General features: G+C 43.4%; 1 protein-coding gene across 2 annotated transcripts in view; it reads left to right on the forward strand.

Annotated features, from left to right (window-relative positions):
• Window positions 1-239: 239 nt before the first annotated feature.
• Window positions 240-15,812, forward strand: part of ccdc102a (coiled-coil domain containing 102A) — an 83,361-nt gene continuing 67,788 nt past the window's right edge. For both annotated transcript variants that reach the window (XM_061670607.1, XM_061670608.1), the window contains exons 1-2: window positions 240-355; window positions 14,918-15,373. In XM_061670607.1, the coding sequence (XP_061526591.1) occupies window positions 15,017-15,373 (357 nt within the window). In that variant the 5' untranslated portion in view covers window positions 240-355; window positions 14,918-15,016. The remainder of the gene's footprint in view (window positions 356-14,917; window positions 15,374-15,812) is intronic.

Consider the following 15,812-nt stretch of genomic DNA (forward strand, 5'->3'; position numbering starts at 1 on the left):
ACCGCATTTAAGTACATAGTTATTCTCCCGGTGTAAAAGCGTTTCAACTTCGACGTCGCTGCTGAACCAACCAATCGGTTTCTTGCAATATTTTTAGAGACGATTCCAATTGGCTTAGTGCAAACAGTTTTGCCATCTGATTGGTTGAAAGGTTGACCAAACCATTATAGACCCGCCCCTTTCTCTTCGACTGGTGACGACTTTTTTTTTTTTTTTTTTTAACCAAATGTGAGTCTGAGACGAAAAAAATAGTTGTAGGAAAACGAACACCGGACGAAATCTTTGGCAACTGTAAGAGGAAATCCCTGCTATTTGACCGGAATCGAAGACACATCCCAAGAAGAAAGACTGTTTGGTACGTTCCACAGTGTATTATTTGTTATTATCGTTCTTCATAGTTTGCATGAATCCGCTGCTTCCAGACGCACTGGTGTCAAATGACAAAAAGTATCATACGACCCTACCCTTTTTCTGTGGTTGTACACTTGCCCTTTCGGTTGTAAAAATAATAGGTCGAGCATTTTGCATAACCAAGCGAAAAGGATTGTCTTTCTTTTAATGTTGATCATTTGTTGATATGGAGGGCGCACTTTGCTATTGTGACGAGGCTAGTCTCCCGGTGTTAGGCATTTTGATATACGACTGTATTTCAAGCACACGCGTGTGGGAAAGAAATGTGTTGATCAACATAAAAAGTAAAAAAAAAAAAATTATAAAACAAACAAAAAAAAAAAAAGATCAATGAGCTCCCATAAGCAGACGTGACCTCAAATGGGGCAAACCCCCACGTTACCCAGAGGACACCTAGTCTATTACAATTTATTCGATTGAATAAACTTTCAACGTCGATATGAAACAAATATTTCAAATAATCTTATTATTGCTATTTATAAATGTTGCATTACACATGCATCGTATATGTAGCCCTAGTTGAAAAAGTAAGGTGTTGCAGATGTGTGGATGAGCAATATGTATTTATTGTCAGTATGTTGCTTGTCAGTATATTAAAAAATAAGTTCATACAATGTCAACAGGGGGACATTTTAGTCATACTATAACTGGTTGAAGGATCTTATTTTGTACAAAATAAAGTAAGGTCTAAATTTATAAATGTACACTGAATAACAATAAAGTCACATGGGATAGTCTGGTGAACAGAACCAGGTTTTAAAAATAGCCAAGCTCTAAAATATGTGAAATGATTTCAAATGTTGTCTGACATTATTAATGTATTGTCTTCCTTCCATTTTATATGTCTTGTCCTTCTGAGGCTTGCGGTTCTACTGTATTGTACTTCAGACACAAATTGTGTTCAAAATGCAATGCCACGTGCTACTTGACAAGTGAGAATAGCACAGGATTTAATGGTCCGCTCTAGATATTTTTGGAAGGTGATGCCAATGTGTCACATCTCATTCGTTGGGCAAAGTGGCCGGTTTAAAAAGGATTTGACTTTAGTTTGGCCCCTTTCTTCTACGATTTTTTTTTAACTGCTAATCACTAGTTTTACTTTCTTGTCACTTTTCATTCACGTCACCACTGTTAGGCTTATTGCATCTTCAACTCAGTTGGCTTTATTAGTCTTGAATATTGACCTCAACAACACCCCCACCCCCCCCCCCCCCCGACACACACTTGTATGTGGATTGTACACATGCAGAAGCTCTGTAAACTGAAGTGTAAATTGTTCTGTGGTTGCCATGGTAACAATGACTTTCTGACAGTGGAGGAAGATGACCAACGTGTCCCTTGTGTTCAGTCCTTATTAGTTTTTGGTTGAAAAACAGTATTGCGTAAATAGCCGCTTAACCCCAGTGTGTTGCATACATTGTCTGTTTTTTTTCTGTTTTTAACATTTATTATTATTTTGTTAGCATTTTCAAAGCTGTTTAGGATATCTGCTGTGGTATGTTGAACAAGACTGAAAGATCAGTAACGGAACTGCTTGTGGTCTTACTTTGAGGTACCACTAGATAATTTACTGATTAGTTTGCAGAGGGGCCTCCAACATCAGCGTGGCCAAGGTGGAGAGCCAAAAAACACCATACACAGTCACAAAGAGCCACAAAACAAATTGATGCCCAAACTACCGCAGTAAAAGCTGCACTTATAATAGCAACGTGACAAGTGGCCGCCATCTTAGTGGAATTTTCTAAAAAAAAGAAAACATGGACTGAGCACTTCAAGTGCCTCTAAAAGCCTGCATAACAAATATATTCACGAAAAAAGAATTAAAGATTAAAGTATGACTGATTCGACGACTCACACTTCTCTTTTCACAGATAGTGTTCAATTTGCGCTATTTAAGTAAAGTTTTTTGGGGTAAGTGACACAGTTAAAAATGTCGCAGTAATTTTTAGGGGTCAGGTTAGAGAACACTTTGGAATTTTGGCCCTTATGAGGTTAATTGTGGATATTTTTTAGGGAACTCCCGCAACAACTTTTTCACTGACAATATGATACCTTGAGTATTGGCCGATGAGAACCCGAGGGGTGTTCTGTTATTGGACTTCTGTACTCATCACGGATTGTCCATAACGAACACCATGTTCAAGCATAACGGTGTCCACACGTGCACTTGGAACCAGGACACCCAAGGTCGCAGTTCGATGATCAACTTTGTGGTTGTGTCATCGGACTTGCGGCCGCATGTCTTGGACACTTGGGTGAAGAGAGGGGCGGAGCTGTCAAGTGACCACCACCTGGTGGTGAGTTGGCTCCGATGGTGGGGGAAGATGCCGGTCCGACGTGGCAGGCCCAAATGTATTGTGACGGTCTGCTGGGAACGTCTGGCAGAATCCCCTGTCAGAAGGAGTTTCAACTCCCACCTCCGACAGAACTTTGCACACGTTCCGGTGGAGGCGGGGGACATAGAGTCCGAGTGGCTCCGCGCCTCCATTGCTGAGGTGGCCGACCGGAGTTGTGGCCGTAAGTTGGTCGGTGCCTGTCGTGGCGGCAATCCCCGAACCAGTTGGTGGACACCAACGGTGAGGGATGCCGTCAAGATGAAGAAGGATTCCTTCGGGCCTTTTTGGCCTGTGGGACTCCTGAGGCAGCTGAAGGGTACCGGCTGGCCAAGCGGAATGCAGCTTTGGTGGTCGCTGAAGCAAAAGAACAAGATGCCGGATACAAGCGGCCTAAATGAGAAGCTCGGTCATCCTGGAGGATCTCAGAGTAGAGCCGCTGCTCCTCCACATCAAGAGGAGCCAGATGAGGTGGCTGGGGCATCTGATTCGGATGCCTCCCGGACGCCTCCCTGGTGAGGTGTTATGCGCACGTCCCACCGGGAAGAGACCCCGGGGACGACCCACGACACGCTGGAGAGACTACGTCTTTCAGCGGGAACGCCTCGGGATCCCCCCGGAAGAGCTGGATGAAGCGGCTGGGGAGTCTGGGCGTCCCTACTAAAGCTACTGCCCCTGCGACCCGACCTCGGATAAGCGGTAGAAAATGGATGGCTCGATGGATGGATTACTTATTTTCAGACTTCAGAAATTAAGACTCGCCAGGCGCCATATGCAAGTAAATGTATGGCGTGTACATCTCAGAGGGCTAGCCGCCACATGGCGAGTAAATGTTTGTACCATATTATTCATGTTATTTCGTCTTTTTTTGGGTGGATTTTTCTTTTGTTCCTCTGCTGTCTGCACATATATGAACAATGCGCACGTACATAAACATACACACATAACATAAACAGACGCATACGTGCCAGACAGGCTAAATATGTTGCAGGAACTTTTTAGCAGGAGCTGAGCGGCCACGATGACGCCCACCGGACGCATTCCACTGTAAAGGACTGCGGTGGCGGAAAATGACGCAAATGTGCGTTGAGCACTCCCGCGATCAAACTCTTGCGGGAACTCTGAACTACGCATCGAAGGACATGACATCTAGCAGGCGCCGTGATATGGACCAATCAGAGCCATCCATCCATCCATCCATCCATTTTCTGAGCCGCTTCTCCTCACTAGGGTCGCGGGCGTGCTGGAGCCTATCCCAGCTATCATCGGGCAGGAGGCTGAGTACACCCTGAACTGGTTGCCAGCCAATCGCAGGGCACATACAAACAAACAACCATTCACACTCTCATTCACACCTACGGACAATTTAGAGTTGTCAATTAACCTACCATGCATGTTTTTGGGATGTGGGAGGAAACCGGAGTGCCCGGAGAAAACCCACGCAGGCACGGGGAGAACATGCAAACTCCACACAGTCAGGTCCGGGGATTGAACCCCGGTCCTCAGAACTGTGAGGCTGACGCTCTAACCAGTCATCCACCGTGCCGCCCAATCAGAGCCAATGTTTCCATATTTACATTAAGAAAGATGAGAGATCCAATCAGGGAGGAGTATGATCTCACTGAGGCTGTAATACAAGAGCCAGACTTCATGGACCGTGTGAAAACCAGTGGCGTCGTTAGGCCTATTTTAGGGGGGGCTTCCTTTAAATAAAATAAGCGCTAAATAACTACTATGTTTAACTTAAAAATAAGCATATTCTACATTTGAATACAATAAATTAAAAAAATGACCTTAATAAAGCCTATATATACAAATTATACTGTAGACTTATACAGACTTTATTGTCAATCAGGTATGCACAAATGTATACAGAACGAGATTTTGTTGCATTTGTCTCAACGCAACGTTTGAAATACAGATTTAAAAATGTAATCAATAAAATAAATGCATGTATGTAGTCTATAAAGGTATGCATCAGTAATTTGAAAATACAAAACAAGATAATGTGTTGATGTAGTTTGCTTTGCTTAAAGACGTTAGTAAAACGTCAATGATTGTGTTGTCTTGACCAAAGAATGAGTCGGCTCTACTGAGCCAACATTGATAGCTATACATGAGACGGTTGGTCCATTAAAGTTTTGATGTGGAGGAATATGCTTTAATGATAAGACTCAACTCAGTCGGCGTGCCTTGAGTGAATTGTAAATAATAGTCATTTGGCGTAGAGATAACGGACTGGAAGAAGCGGATCAGTCCTTCAAACCGGAAGTGCGTGGCATAACCCCAGTTGTATAGGGCTCATCTTCAGCGGACGAACCAGAGTTTTGCAGCTGGAGGGCAGTCCTTATATTTCATGATTTCAGAGGAATAAAAAAACAACAACGATATTATTGTTTATCGTGATAGTTTTTGGGAAAATATATCGTCTTAAAAAAATTATCGTGACAGGTAAAAAACTAACTGAATTGAACTTTTAGAATTATTTTGCAGTATTTATTGAAATTATTTCTATTTGATTTGTAGACTACGCTTATGTTTAAGTTGAGCAGTGGTTATGTTGCTATTTAAATATATATATTTATGTTATTGATTTTAAGTTATTTTTCAGGATTTTCTGATATAATTTCATTTATTTTATTCAACTGTAGTACATTACTTTTTTTTAAAGTGACTTTATGTAACCTTTTCATCCATCCATTTTCTACACCACTTATCCTCCTCGTATGCTGGAGCCTATCACAGCTAACAGCGGGCGAGAGGCGGCATAAACCCTGAACTGGTCGCCAGCCTACCTGCTGGTGCTGGTTATTTTTCTCTGAGTAATATCACTTGTTCAAGCTTTTTATAACATTCCATACTACAAAATAAATAAAGTATGTATGATTATTGTTGATATCAGATCAGACCGGTATCGGACAAAACTCAAGGCTGCAATATCAGTATTAGACCAGAAGTGAAAAAGTTGTATCGGGACATCCCTAGTGTACAGTAGTGGTGTATATCCCCACTCGTAATTTGTGCGTAATTGATTAACGAATCAGATTTGATTATTGACTCCTTGTACTATTAAAAAATACAGAGATGTATAAGGTTATAGTCCAGTGAATGAAAAATCCAATGCTCTTATTTGAAAACTATCCATAAACTAAACTAACGTATTTTCACGACCATAAGGTGCACTTAAAAGTCTTAAATTTTCTCCAAAATGGATGGGCGCCTTATAATGGTGAGTATTTTCCATTTTCCACTATACCTATGTATAATGTGCACTATTGATTATTGAAAATTTTTTGGGGGGGAGAATGCGCATTATACATGAGAAATTACGGTAAATGCTCTTCCATTGGATGGCAAAAAGTACAATAAAGCTGTGCATCCACCAATTGCCATTCATACATTTGAGTAGTTCATGGCTTTCTGCAAATATATCAGCTTTGTGTTCAATTCAATCCTTCATACTTATGATATTTTTGTTTGGTGGTTTACCGTGAGGTTTTTCTAATGTAAAATAGGTGCCTTGGCTCAATAGAAGTTTGGAAAACACTGGTCTAAATCTGTTAAATAAAGCTCCTAAATAAATGTTATTAAGTAAGTCTTATATGACGTAGATGGACCTGTTTCATAATTCATATCAAATAGGGTTGGAGGAGTGATTATATTATCTATCTAATGAAAATTATATTGTTGCCCTCTAGAGGGTGCCATTCCTCATTGCAATTATCCAGAGGCTTGACCATCACGCATAAACTGCACAAGACACGCCTCCACCCATCCCCGTTAAAAAAACGCCATTGACATCTGCAGACGACATTGGCAGGGAATAGAGGGTTTCTGAATGATGTCTTTGGACGGCATTGGCACGGAATGAGTTAAGTGTCCTGAGAATTAAATGACCTGGATGAATGAAAATATTGCAGTCATGCCATCTTGGCTCGCATTAGCGCTGTTAAGTGCTACTGTTCACTACTTCACCACATTAGTAAATGAGGGGGAAAAAAAAAAAAAAAAGTGTTTTTACCGAACAGGACACACGCAGACCGAACTGGATACACGCGAACCGAAATGAAACAGTCAAACTGAACCGTTTTCATGGCTTTCAAAAACCGTTCCATCAGTGACACAACACCTCAACTGAATTGTAGTCATCTGGAAACACTACTAGATATAACTGTGTGTCATCTGCAAAGCAATGATAGTCAAAATTAAAGTTCTGAAGAATTTGACCCAAGGGTAGCATATACCGGCTGAACAGGAGCGGTCCAAGAACTGCCCCTTGAGGGACCCCATAGGTCATTGCCATTCGATGAGATTTGCTGCCAATCAGCTAGCACAGACTTCGCAATAGCTTTGAAAAAGTCAGATGGTATTGAGTCAAGACAGCTCGTTGAGGGTTTCAGCTGCTGAACCGTTTTCTCTACAGTCTTTTGGTCAACTGTGTCAAATTCTGAGATGGGAATAGAGTTTTTCCTGGGTGGCTTCAGATGTAGTATCATTTTATCATTTTGCTCATTGGTGCTGATATTTAACCTGATGGATTGTATTTTTTAACTAAAATAACAATATAACAATAACAATAATAGCAAATTTATTGTACAACCCCAATTCCAATGAAGTTGGGACGTTGAGTTAAACAAATAAAAACAGAATACAAGGAATTGCAAATCATGTTCAACCTATATTTAATTGAATACACTACAAAGACAAGAGATTTAATGTTCAAAGTGATAAACTTGATAGTTTTTCGCAAATAATCATCAACTTAGAATTTTATGGCTGAAACACGTTCCAATAAAGCTGGGACAGGGTCATGTTTACCACTGTTACATCACCTTTTCCTTTAACAACATTTAATAAACGTTTGGGAACTGAGGACACTAATTGTTGAAGCTTTGTAGGTGGAATTCTTTCCCATTCTTGCTTGATGTACAGTTTCAGCTTTTCAACAGTCCGGGGTCTCCGTTGTCGTATTTTACGCTTCATAATGTGCCACACATTTTCAATGGGAGGCAGGTCTGGACTGCAGGCAGGCCAGTCAAGTACCCGTACTCTTTTACTACGAAGCCACGCTGTTGTAACACGTGCAAAATGTGGTTTGACATTGTCTTAATAAGCAGGGGCGTCCATGAAAAAGACGTTGTTTGGATGGCAGCATATGTTTCTCCAAAACCTGTATGTACCTTTCAGCATTAATGGTGCCTTCACAGATTTGTAAGTTACCCATGCCATTGGCACTAAAATAGCCCCATAGCATCACAGATGCTGGCTTTTGAACTTTGCGTCCATAACAGTCCAGATGGTTCTTTTCCTCTTTGGCCCGGAGGACACGACGTCCACAATCTCCAAAAACAATTTGAAATGTGGACTCGTCCGAGCACAGAACACTTTTCCACTTTGCATCAGTCCATCTCAGATGAGCTCGGGCCCAGAGAAGTCGGCGGCGTTTCTGGATGTTGTTGATAAATGGCTTTTGCTTTGCATAGTAGAGTTTCAAGTTGCACTTACGGATGTAGTGCAGAACTGTATTTGCTGACATTGGTTTTTTGAAGTGTTCCTGAGCCCATGTGGTGATATCCTTTATACATTGATGTCGGTTTTTGATGCAGTGCCGCCTGAGGGATCGAAGGTCACGGGCATTCAATGTTGGTTTTCAGCCTTGCCGCTTACGTGCAGTGATTTCTCCAGATTCTCTGAACCTTTTGATGATATTATGGACCGTAGATGATGAAATCCCTAAATTCCTTGCAATTGTACGTTGAGGAACATTGTCCCTAAACTGTTTGGCTATTTTCTCACGCGCTTTTTCACAAAGAGGTGAACCTCGCCCCATCTTTGCTTGTGAATGCCTGAGAAATTCAGGGAAGCACCTTTTATACCCAATCATGGCACAGTTGGGTGCCATGATTGGCTATCCCTCCTAACATTAGGCCACCAAAAGCGCTGTTCGACCACTGATTGAGTCTTGGCAATGCCTGGGTGACATCCAGTTCGGTTCGTGTGGGCCCAGTGGATGACTCTTCCCCTTAAGGTCGGAACCACATAAAGCCTGTTTTCAGGGCAATCTTCAGGGCTAAGTGTGTTCTTAAGAGCCCCTTTAACCGCAGTTTCAATGATACCAAACAAAAGCGGAAATAAAACATGACTTGGGCAAAATAGTCTTAGGGTCGGACAAAGAATTCTCTTCGCAGAAAATACGTGACAAAGCATCTGGCTTACCATTTTTAGAACCAGGTCGGTAGGATAACATGAAATTAAATCTAGTGAAGAACAGAACCCATCTAGCCTGCCTCGCATTTAATCTTTTAGCAGATTTAATATACTCAAGGTTCTTGTGATCTGTCCATAATAAAATCGGAGTCTGTGCCCCCTCTAACCAGTGCCTCCACTCCATCAAAGCCACCTTGACTGCCAGCAGTTCACGGTCACCAATGTCATAATTTTTTTCAGCTGGGGTCAGTTTTTTGGAGAGAAAAGCACAAGGATGTAATTTATCATCCTTGAGAGATTTCTGGGAGAGCACTGCTCCTATTCCGGCATCAGACGCATCGACTTCTACCACAAACTGCTGTTTGAGATCTGGCAAAGTAAGGATGGGAGCGGAGGTAAAACTCGATTTAAGTTTTTGAAAAGCTGCCTGACAAAGTGGGTTCCATACAAAAGGTTTGTGTGGCGAGGTAAGATCATGCAAAGGCGAGGCTATAGAGCTGAAATTTCTGATGAATTTTCTGTAGAAGTTTGCGAACCCTAATAACCTTTGTACATCTTTGCGTGACGTGGGAGTATGCCAATTAATAACGGCATCGACTTTGCAAGGGTCCATTTTGACTTCACCTTGAGCCAGGACGAAACCCAGAAAAGAAACGGACGCCTTGTGGAACTCACATTTCTCAGCCTTGACATATAGTTGATTCTGCAGTAACCGCTGCAATACAGAGCGGACATGAATAATGTGAGTCTCCTCATCCGGGGAGACAAAAACATAAACATTCAACATGTCACGCAGGACATCATTGACAAGGTTTTGTAAAACAGCTGGAGCGTTAGTAAGTCCAAAAGCCATTACCAAATACTCATAATGTCCCGTTGGTGTGTTGAATGCTGTTTTCCATTTATCCCCCTCCCTTATCCTGACTAGATGATACGCATTTCTTAAGTCCAGTTTGGTGAAAATCTTGGCTCCCTCCAGGAACTCAAAGGCGGTGGAGATGAGAGGAAGAGGGTACCTGTTTTTTACAGTTATCTCGTTGAGACCCCGGTAATCGATACAGGGTCGCAGGGTCTTGTCCTTATTGTCCACAAAGAAAAATCCTGCTCCCGCAGGGGATGAAGATGGGCGAATGATCCCGGCTGCCAGTGATTCTTCCACGTACTCCTTCATGGCCTTGTGGTCCTTGAAAAAAGGCATCGAGTAGCGCCCGATTATTCCAATGACTCTCAGCTGCTAGAATGCGAAACTCAATCGCGTAATCTGACACCCTGCGCTTGCCTTGTTGTAAGGTGACAAGGGCGCGAGCTGCCTCACGACCTGGTGTGGAAAACTGAAAAATGTGCTCCATAGTCTTTACGAAAAAAGCACATGAATGACACGCGGCGGAATTACAGCTCCATTCAGCAGTAGCCCACGCCTCCGCACGACCAGTCAGGTGGGAAATGACGAAAGAGATTTTTGCCCGCTCGGTGGGGAAGGCAGCTGCCTGCAGCTCAAAGTGGAGTTCGCACTGCGTGATGAACGGCTTAATGTTCCCAGAATCTCCAGAGAACCTCTCCGGTCGAGAGAGCTGTGGGCAGACAGCAGCGGGAGAGAGCTGTGGGCAGACAGCAGCGGAGGTGGCAGATGGCTGCATGGTGACTGCTTCACATGGAAATGTTGGTACCGTGGCGGTATCGGGTGTGGTGCCAACTGGTTCCTTCTCTTGAATCATTTTCATAAGAAGTTCAAACTGCGAGGCCACCTGTCTCATCATATTGTCCTGATGCCTTGACAGTCCCTCTAGATGAAGGTGGAGGGCAGCAAGCTGCTCATCCTGCTTCGAGAGGCGTTGACTCTGCGCTTGAAGGGCTTTGCGCACCGGGTCTGAGTCTGCTGGGTCCATGTTATGGCCAGTTCGTTATGTCATGAACGGAACAGAGGAAAGGACCCAAAAATGCACGATTCCAAAACAAATGGACAGTTTCCAAAAAGAGAGGTTTAATATACGGGCATAGGTCGGTACACAGGCAGGCAATCCAAGAAAGGCAACAGTATCCAAAAACATGAGGCAAAGAGGCGAGGTCGATAATCGGAACAGTGTCAAGTCTTACTGTGAGTCTGTGACGTGGAAACAAGCAATGCTGGAACGCGACGAGAGGGAATGAGACACGAGGTTAAAATTCAAGGGGTAATTAGGGTGAACGAGGCACAGGTGGGCGGCACGGTGGACGACTGGTTAGAGCGTCAGCCTCACAGTTCTGAGGACCCGGGTTCAATCCCCGGCCCCGCCTGTGTGGAGTTTGCATGTTCTCCCCGTGCCTGCGTGGGTTTTCTCCGGGCACTCCGGTTTCCTCCCACATCCCAAAAACATGCATTCATTGGAGACTCTAAATTGCCCGTAGGCATGATTGTGAGTGCGAATGGTTGTTTGTTTCTATGTGCCCTGCGATTGGCTGGCAACCAGTTCAGGGTGTACCCCGCCTCCTGCCCGATGACAGCTGGGATAGGCTCCAGCACGCCCGCGACCCTTGTGAGGAGAAGCGGCTCAGAAAATTGATGGATGCATGGAGGCACAGGTGGTGAAGATGCTCACAGGAGCAGGTGTGTGTGAAACAGGGGGAAGACAAAAACCGGAACACACACCCATGACATCAGATAGCATTCAAACTAATCTTCAATTGGTGTCCACACACCTTCCACCATTTCAATTTTTAATTGGAAAAACAACAACACATGCATCGGGCCTTACAGAAACATGATTTGGTTCATCCACTAAAATGACTGAATGAAGAAGCTATCTGCTGACCCCTTATTGACAATGTGTGTGTGAGTGTGTGTGTTTGTGTGTGTGTGAGAGAGAAAGAGATAGAGAGAAAGATGCTGAGAGAGAGAGAGAGAGAGAGCGAAAACAAGGTGTTTTGCAGTGACTTGTGACCCTAAAATAGTGATAATGTTGCCATATCAGATTCAAAACAACAGCAAAAACATCTAAAACTTAGTGCAAGGTTAGAAGTGGGCTGAAATTTTGGCCAGTGACAAAACTACTCTGAATATTAAAGCCACTGTTTTTCGTCGTCTGTAATGTAAATACGAGTCGCGTGCAGATGTCGCATGCGGCTGTCACGACTAGGGTTGGGCATAATTTTAATTTTAGTGATTCCGGTCCCATTTCCGGTTCCTTATTTCGATTCCAAATGATTATTGATTCAGATTCTTTTAGGGGGCTGTGTCAAAAAACGTTTTCATGGTTTAAATAAAGGGTGTCCAAATTCTGAACATCCATTTTCTTAGCAGCCCGCAGCATAGACTAAAATGAACATTTGACTCGGGGTTCTTTATAACCAGTATCAATATCAAACCTATGAACTAAAAGTAAATGTGTGTGGAACTAACCCAATTGACTTAATACAGTATTTATTAATGAATGTTTCAGCGAAAAGTATATATAGCATTGTTAAAATCGTTATTTGGGACTGTTTTATCATGGTTTATAATGGGCAAGTTTTAACTTGACCTCCTGTTTTAAGCTTGTAGTCTTTTATTTTGAAGGGTACGCACCGGAACTCAGCATTTTGGCATGAAAAGTATCTTCACACGGCACCGGTGATTTTATTTATTTATTTTTTGTTTTGTTTTTGCATTTGATGTTACCAAATGCTATAAAACGTTGATTCCTGTCCTTACCCACTGATGAGGCACAAGATTAGTGTTTGTGATACTGTGAGACAACATGTATGTGAATTTTGTCCCAATTCATTGTGATGTAATGTTGCTAAGGTGAAGTTTGTTATGTTAAACTTAAGCAGCTTCGCCAAGCTAAGGAGGGCGCACATCAGAGCGGGGACAGGGCCCTGTATAATCGCGCTAGAAACCAGCTGACTAAAGAAATTAACATTGCAAAGAGGAACTATGCAGCAAAGTTGGAAAAAAAGTTTAGCGCTAACGATTCGAAATCAGTCTGGCATGCATTCCAATCGCTGACTAATTACAAGCGACGATCCCCCCCCAAGCTGAGAACAATAGCACACTAGCCAACGACTTGAATACCTTCTACTGCAGATTTGAAAAGGACATTTTCAAATGTTCTCTGTTTGAGTAATATCACTTCATCAAGCCTTTTCTTACATTCCATACTACAAAATAAGTATGTATGATTATTGCTGATAACGGATCTCACGGATATCGGTATTAGCGAAAATTCAAGGCTGCAATATTGGCTTTGGATCGGAAGTGAAAAGATTGGCTCGGGACATTCCAAGTGATTTATGCTGCGTTGGAAACGAAGGGTTCCTCATTAGCTGTAGCTCATAAGTAGCTGGGACGGCACAAATACATAGCATGGAACAAGCATTCCACCTTAGTAGCTGAACAGTGGAAAGCAGCAAGGTTGGGCGACAATAGGGACGTTGCAGTTTGGGCTAGCCGCTAGCATCACGACAGTAAAGCCATGCGGCTCCCACAATTCTTTCCCCCCCCCCTTTAACCTGTCCTATTCAGCTGCATGGCCATTCGGAATGGTGGATCTGTGTGCCTTTTGTGCTGGAACAGTTCTGCTGTGCAACAAGGGAAATACTCGCTCTGCTTATTTTTTAATTTCTTAATTATTCTGATGTTTATTGAAAATGCAGACAGACAGAAAATAGTTTTAGGGGACAGACAGAGGGACAGAACGGACAAGGAGAATAGGGGTGCGAATCACATCAGAACAGTTAAACAGTCTCGATATTTGACCACAAGTAACGTTACAAAAGTCAAATCGTGTTCTTATTTGTGGATGGGGACACCCGGTGAGGACATGGAACAAGTAACCAATAGAACAAGATGAGAGAGGACAGAAATGAAAGGACAGGATGTGGGAAATTAGCAAGGCAGTGCTACTGATGAGTGGTGCGGTGGGATTCTATTTAGTGTCTAAACACTTGTAAGAACCTGTGAGTCTTAATATAACCTGTGTTGTTATTTGTGGTCCCAGCACAAGCAATTGAAGCCTATAGTGTGTCTATGGAACTTATTAGTGAATGAACACCATACGTATCACATGTATGTTACTCAACTTGTGTACGGAGTTGCTGAGCCGGCTCACTGAGAAAGGGTGGGCCCAGCCCCCTCCACCCACAGGGGGGTTGACAAGTCAATGAATTCGTCCCGCAGGGGCCCCAGCCAGGGGGACGCCACTCACTCCCCAGGGCAGTCCCCCAGCGCTGCCGAAGCGCCCTGACCAGTCCCAAAGGGAGGGGCATGGGTACTGGACCACGACCCCCACGGCCAATCCCGCCCCAACGCTGCCAGCACCCCTACCAGCCCCGGAGAGCATAGGGGTCCCAACCACCAACAGGGCCCAATGCAGGAGCCAACTGGCACCTGAAAAAGGTCACCGCCCGCAAAAAACGAGCCCATGTTAAGCGCCTGCCGCGAGTACTGATGGGCGAGGGCGCCAGGAGAGGGGAGAGGAAGGCGGGGACCCAAGGGGTGGGGTAACCCATCTCCCCACGGCCTGACAACCGAAGGGGGTTGGATATGTACAGTGTGGGTAATACAAATGTGCCGAGTGTGTTAAGTGAGAGGCTAGACTCCTACAGCCCCGCTCGGCTGGAAGACCACAGATTTCGGTGCATCACTAGAATTTTATAATGCCACTAGTAGTACTATTAGCACGCAATTTTCAACTAGTACACAGTTTTGCCTCACTAGTAACATGTAGTTGTCCAAAGTTATCTTACTACTGAGGGCCGAACGTACATGGACCATCAGCTAGATACAGTAATAAGTGTATCTGAAAAATGCTTTAACAGCGTTAAGTGTGGTGAATCAGGAAGCGGTCAAATAGTTTTTCAATTCACTGTATATCATGTGTGTATATTTTGCATATCTATACTTATATAATATGTTGTACGAGAAACCAGGGAGCTAAAATTGGGAAAGCTGAACGTTTTTGCTCATATTTCATTCTGTTCCTCCTAAGTTGCTGTATTTTTGTTTTTAGGTTCATAAGTAACGGAAGAAGATGATGATCTTTTGATCTTGGACTTCATCATCAAATTCAACCCCTCGATACCCCTTCCTTTCCTCTTCAACACTGAGCATGAACCACTCTCCACATCTGTCTGAAGGAAGCAAGTCGACAGGAGGTGGTCTACTGTGCAGCCTGGGTATGGAGTCGGACAGGGGGATACGTTCTGCCCAAAGTGTTGCCCATACCCCAAGCCCTAATGGAGAAACCCCCAGCTCCAGCCCTCCACTGCTGCTTTCACCTGGGCTAGGAGGCCTGGGCCTGGGAGCCTTGGGCATCATGGGTGAGACTGCTGGGGCAGATTGGGAAAGCAGAGAAGAGCTGAGGCTCAGAGAGCTAGAGGAAGCCCGGGCCAGAGCAGCTCAGATGGAGAAAACCATGAGGTGGTGGTCAGATTGCACTGCAAACTGGAGAGAGAAATGGAGCAAGGTACATTGTTGACTCAATGCAATTTTATTAACATGCAGAACATAGCCTTGATTTCAAATATACCTCAAAATCTCTAACTTTGAGAGAGATATTGCTGTCTTGGTGGTAAAAATTTGTATATTTATCTTGACTATTATGATAAATTTTATCTGAAGGCGATGAGTAAAGGTTCTATGGTTCAATTTCAGTGTCAGGTTATTAGGAAGATGCTATGAGGACTGTTTCTGCAGAGAACCATATTGAACCCATTTAAAAAATGTTCACTTTAATGGAGATGAAATCAAGTTTGCTATAACCAGAACTACAGCAATTTTGGGCAACTTGTCAAATGAAACGTCTTCAATTTCAACAAAAGCAAACAAAACAAAACTGCGGTTGTAAAATCTTGACGTAAGACAGTAGTGCCAAGAAGACATACAAGATATTGCGACATATTAAT

Source organism: Phycodurus eques, chromosome 2 (assembly GCF_024500275.1).
Source record: "Phycodurus eques isolate BA_2022a chromosome 2, UOR_Pequ_1.1, whole genome shotgun sequence".
NCBI classification, from domain to species: Eukaryota; Metazoa; Chordata; class Actinopteri; order Syngnathiformes; family Syngnathidae; genus Phycodurus; species Phycodurus eques.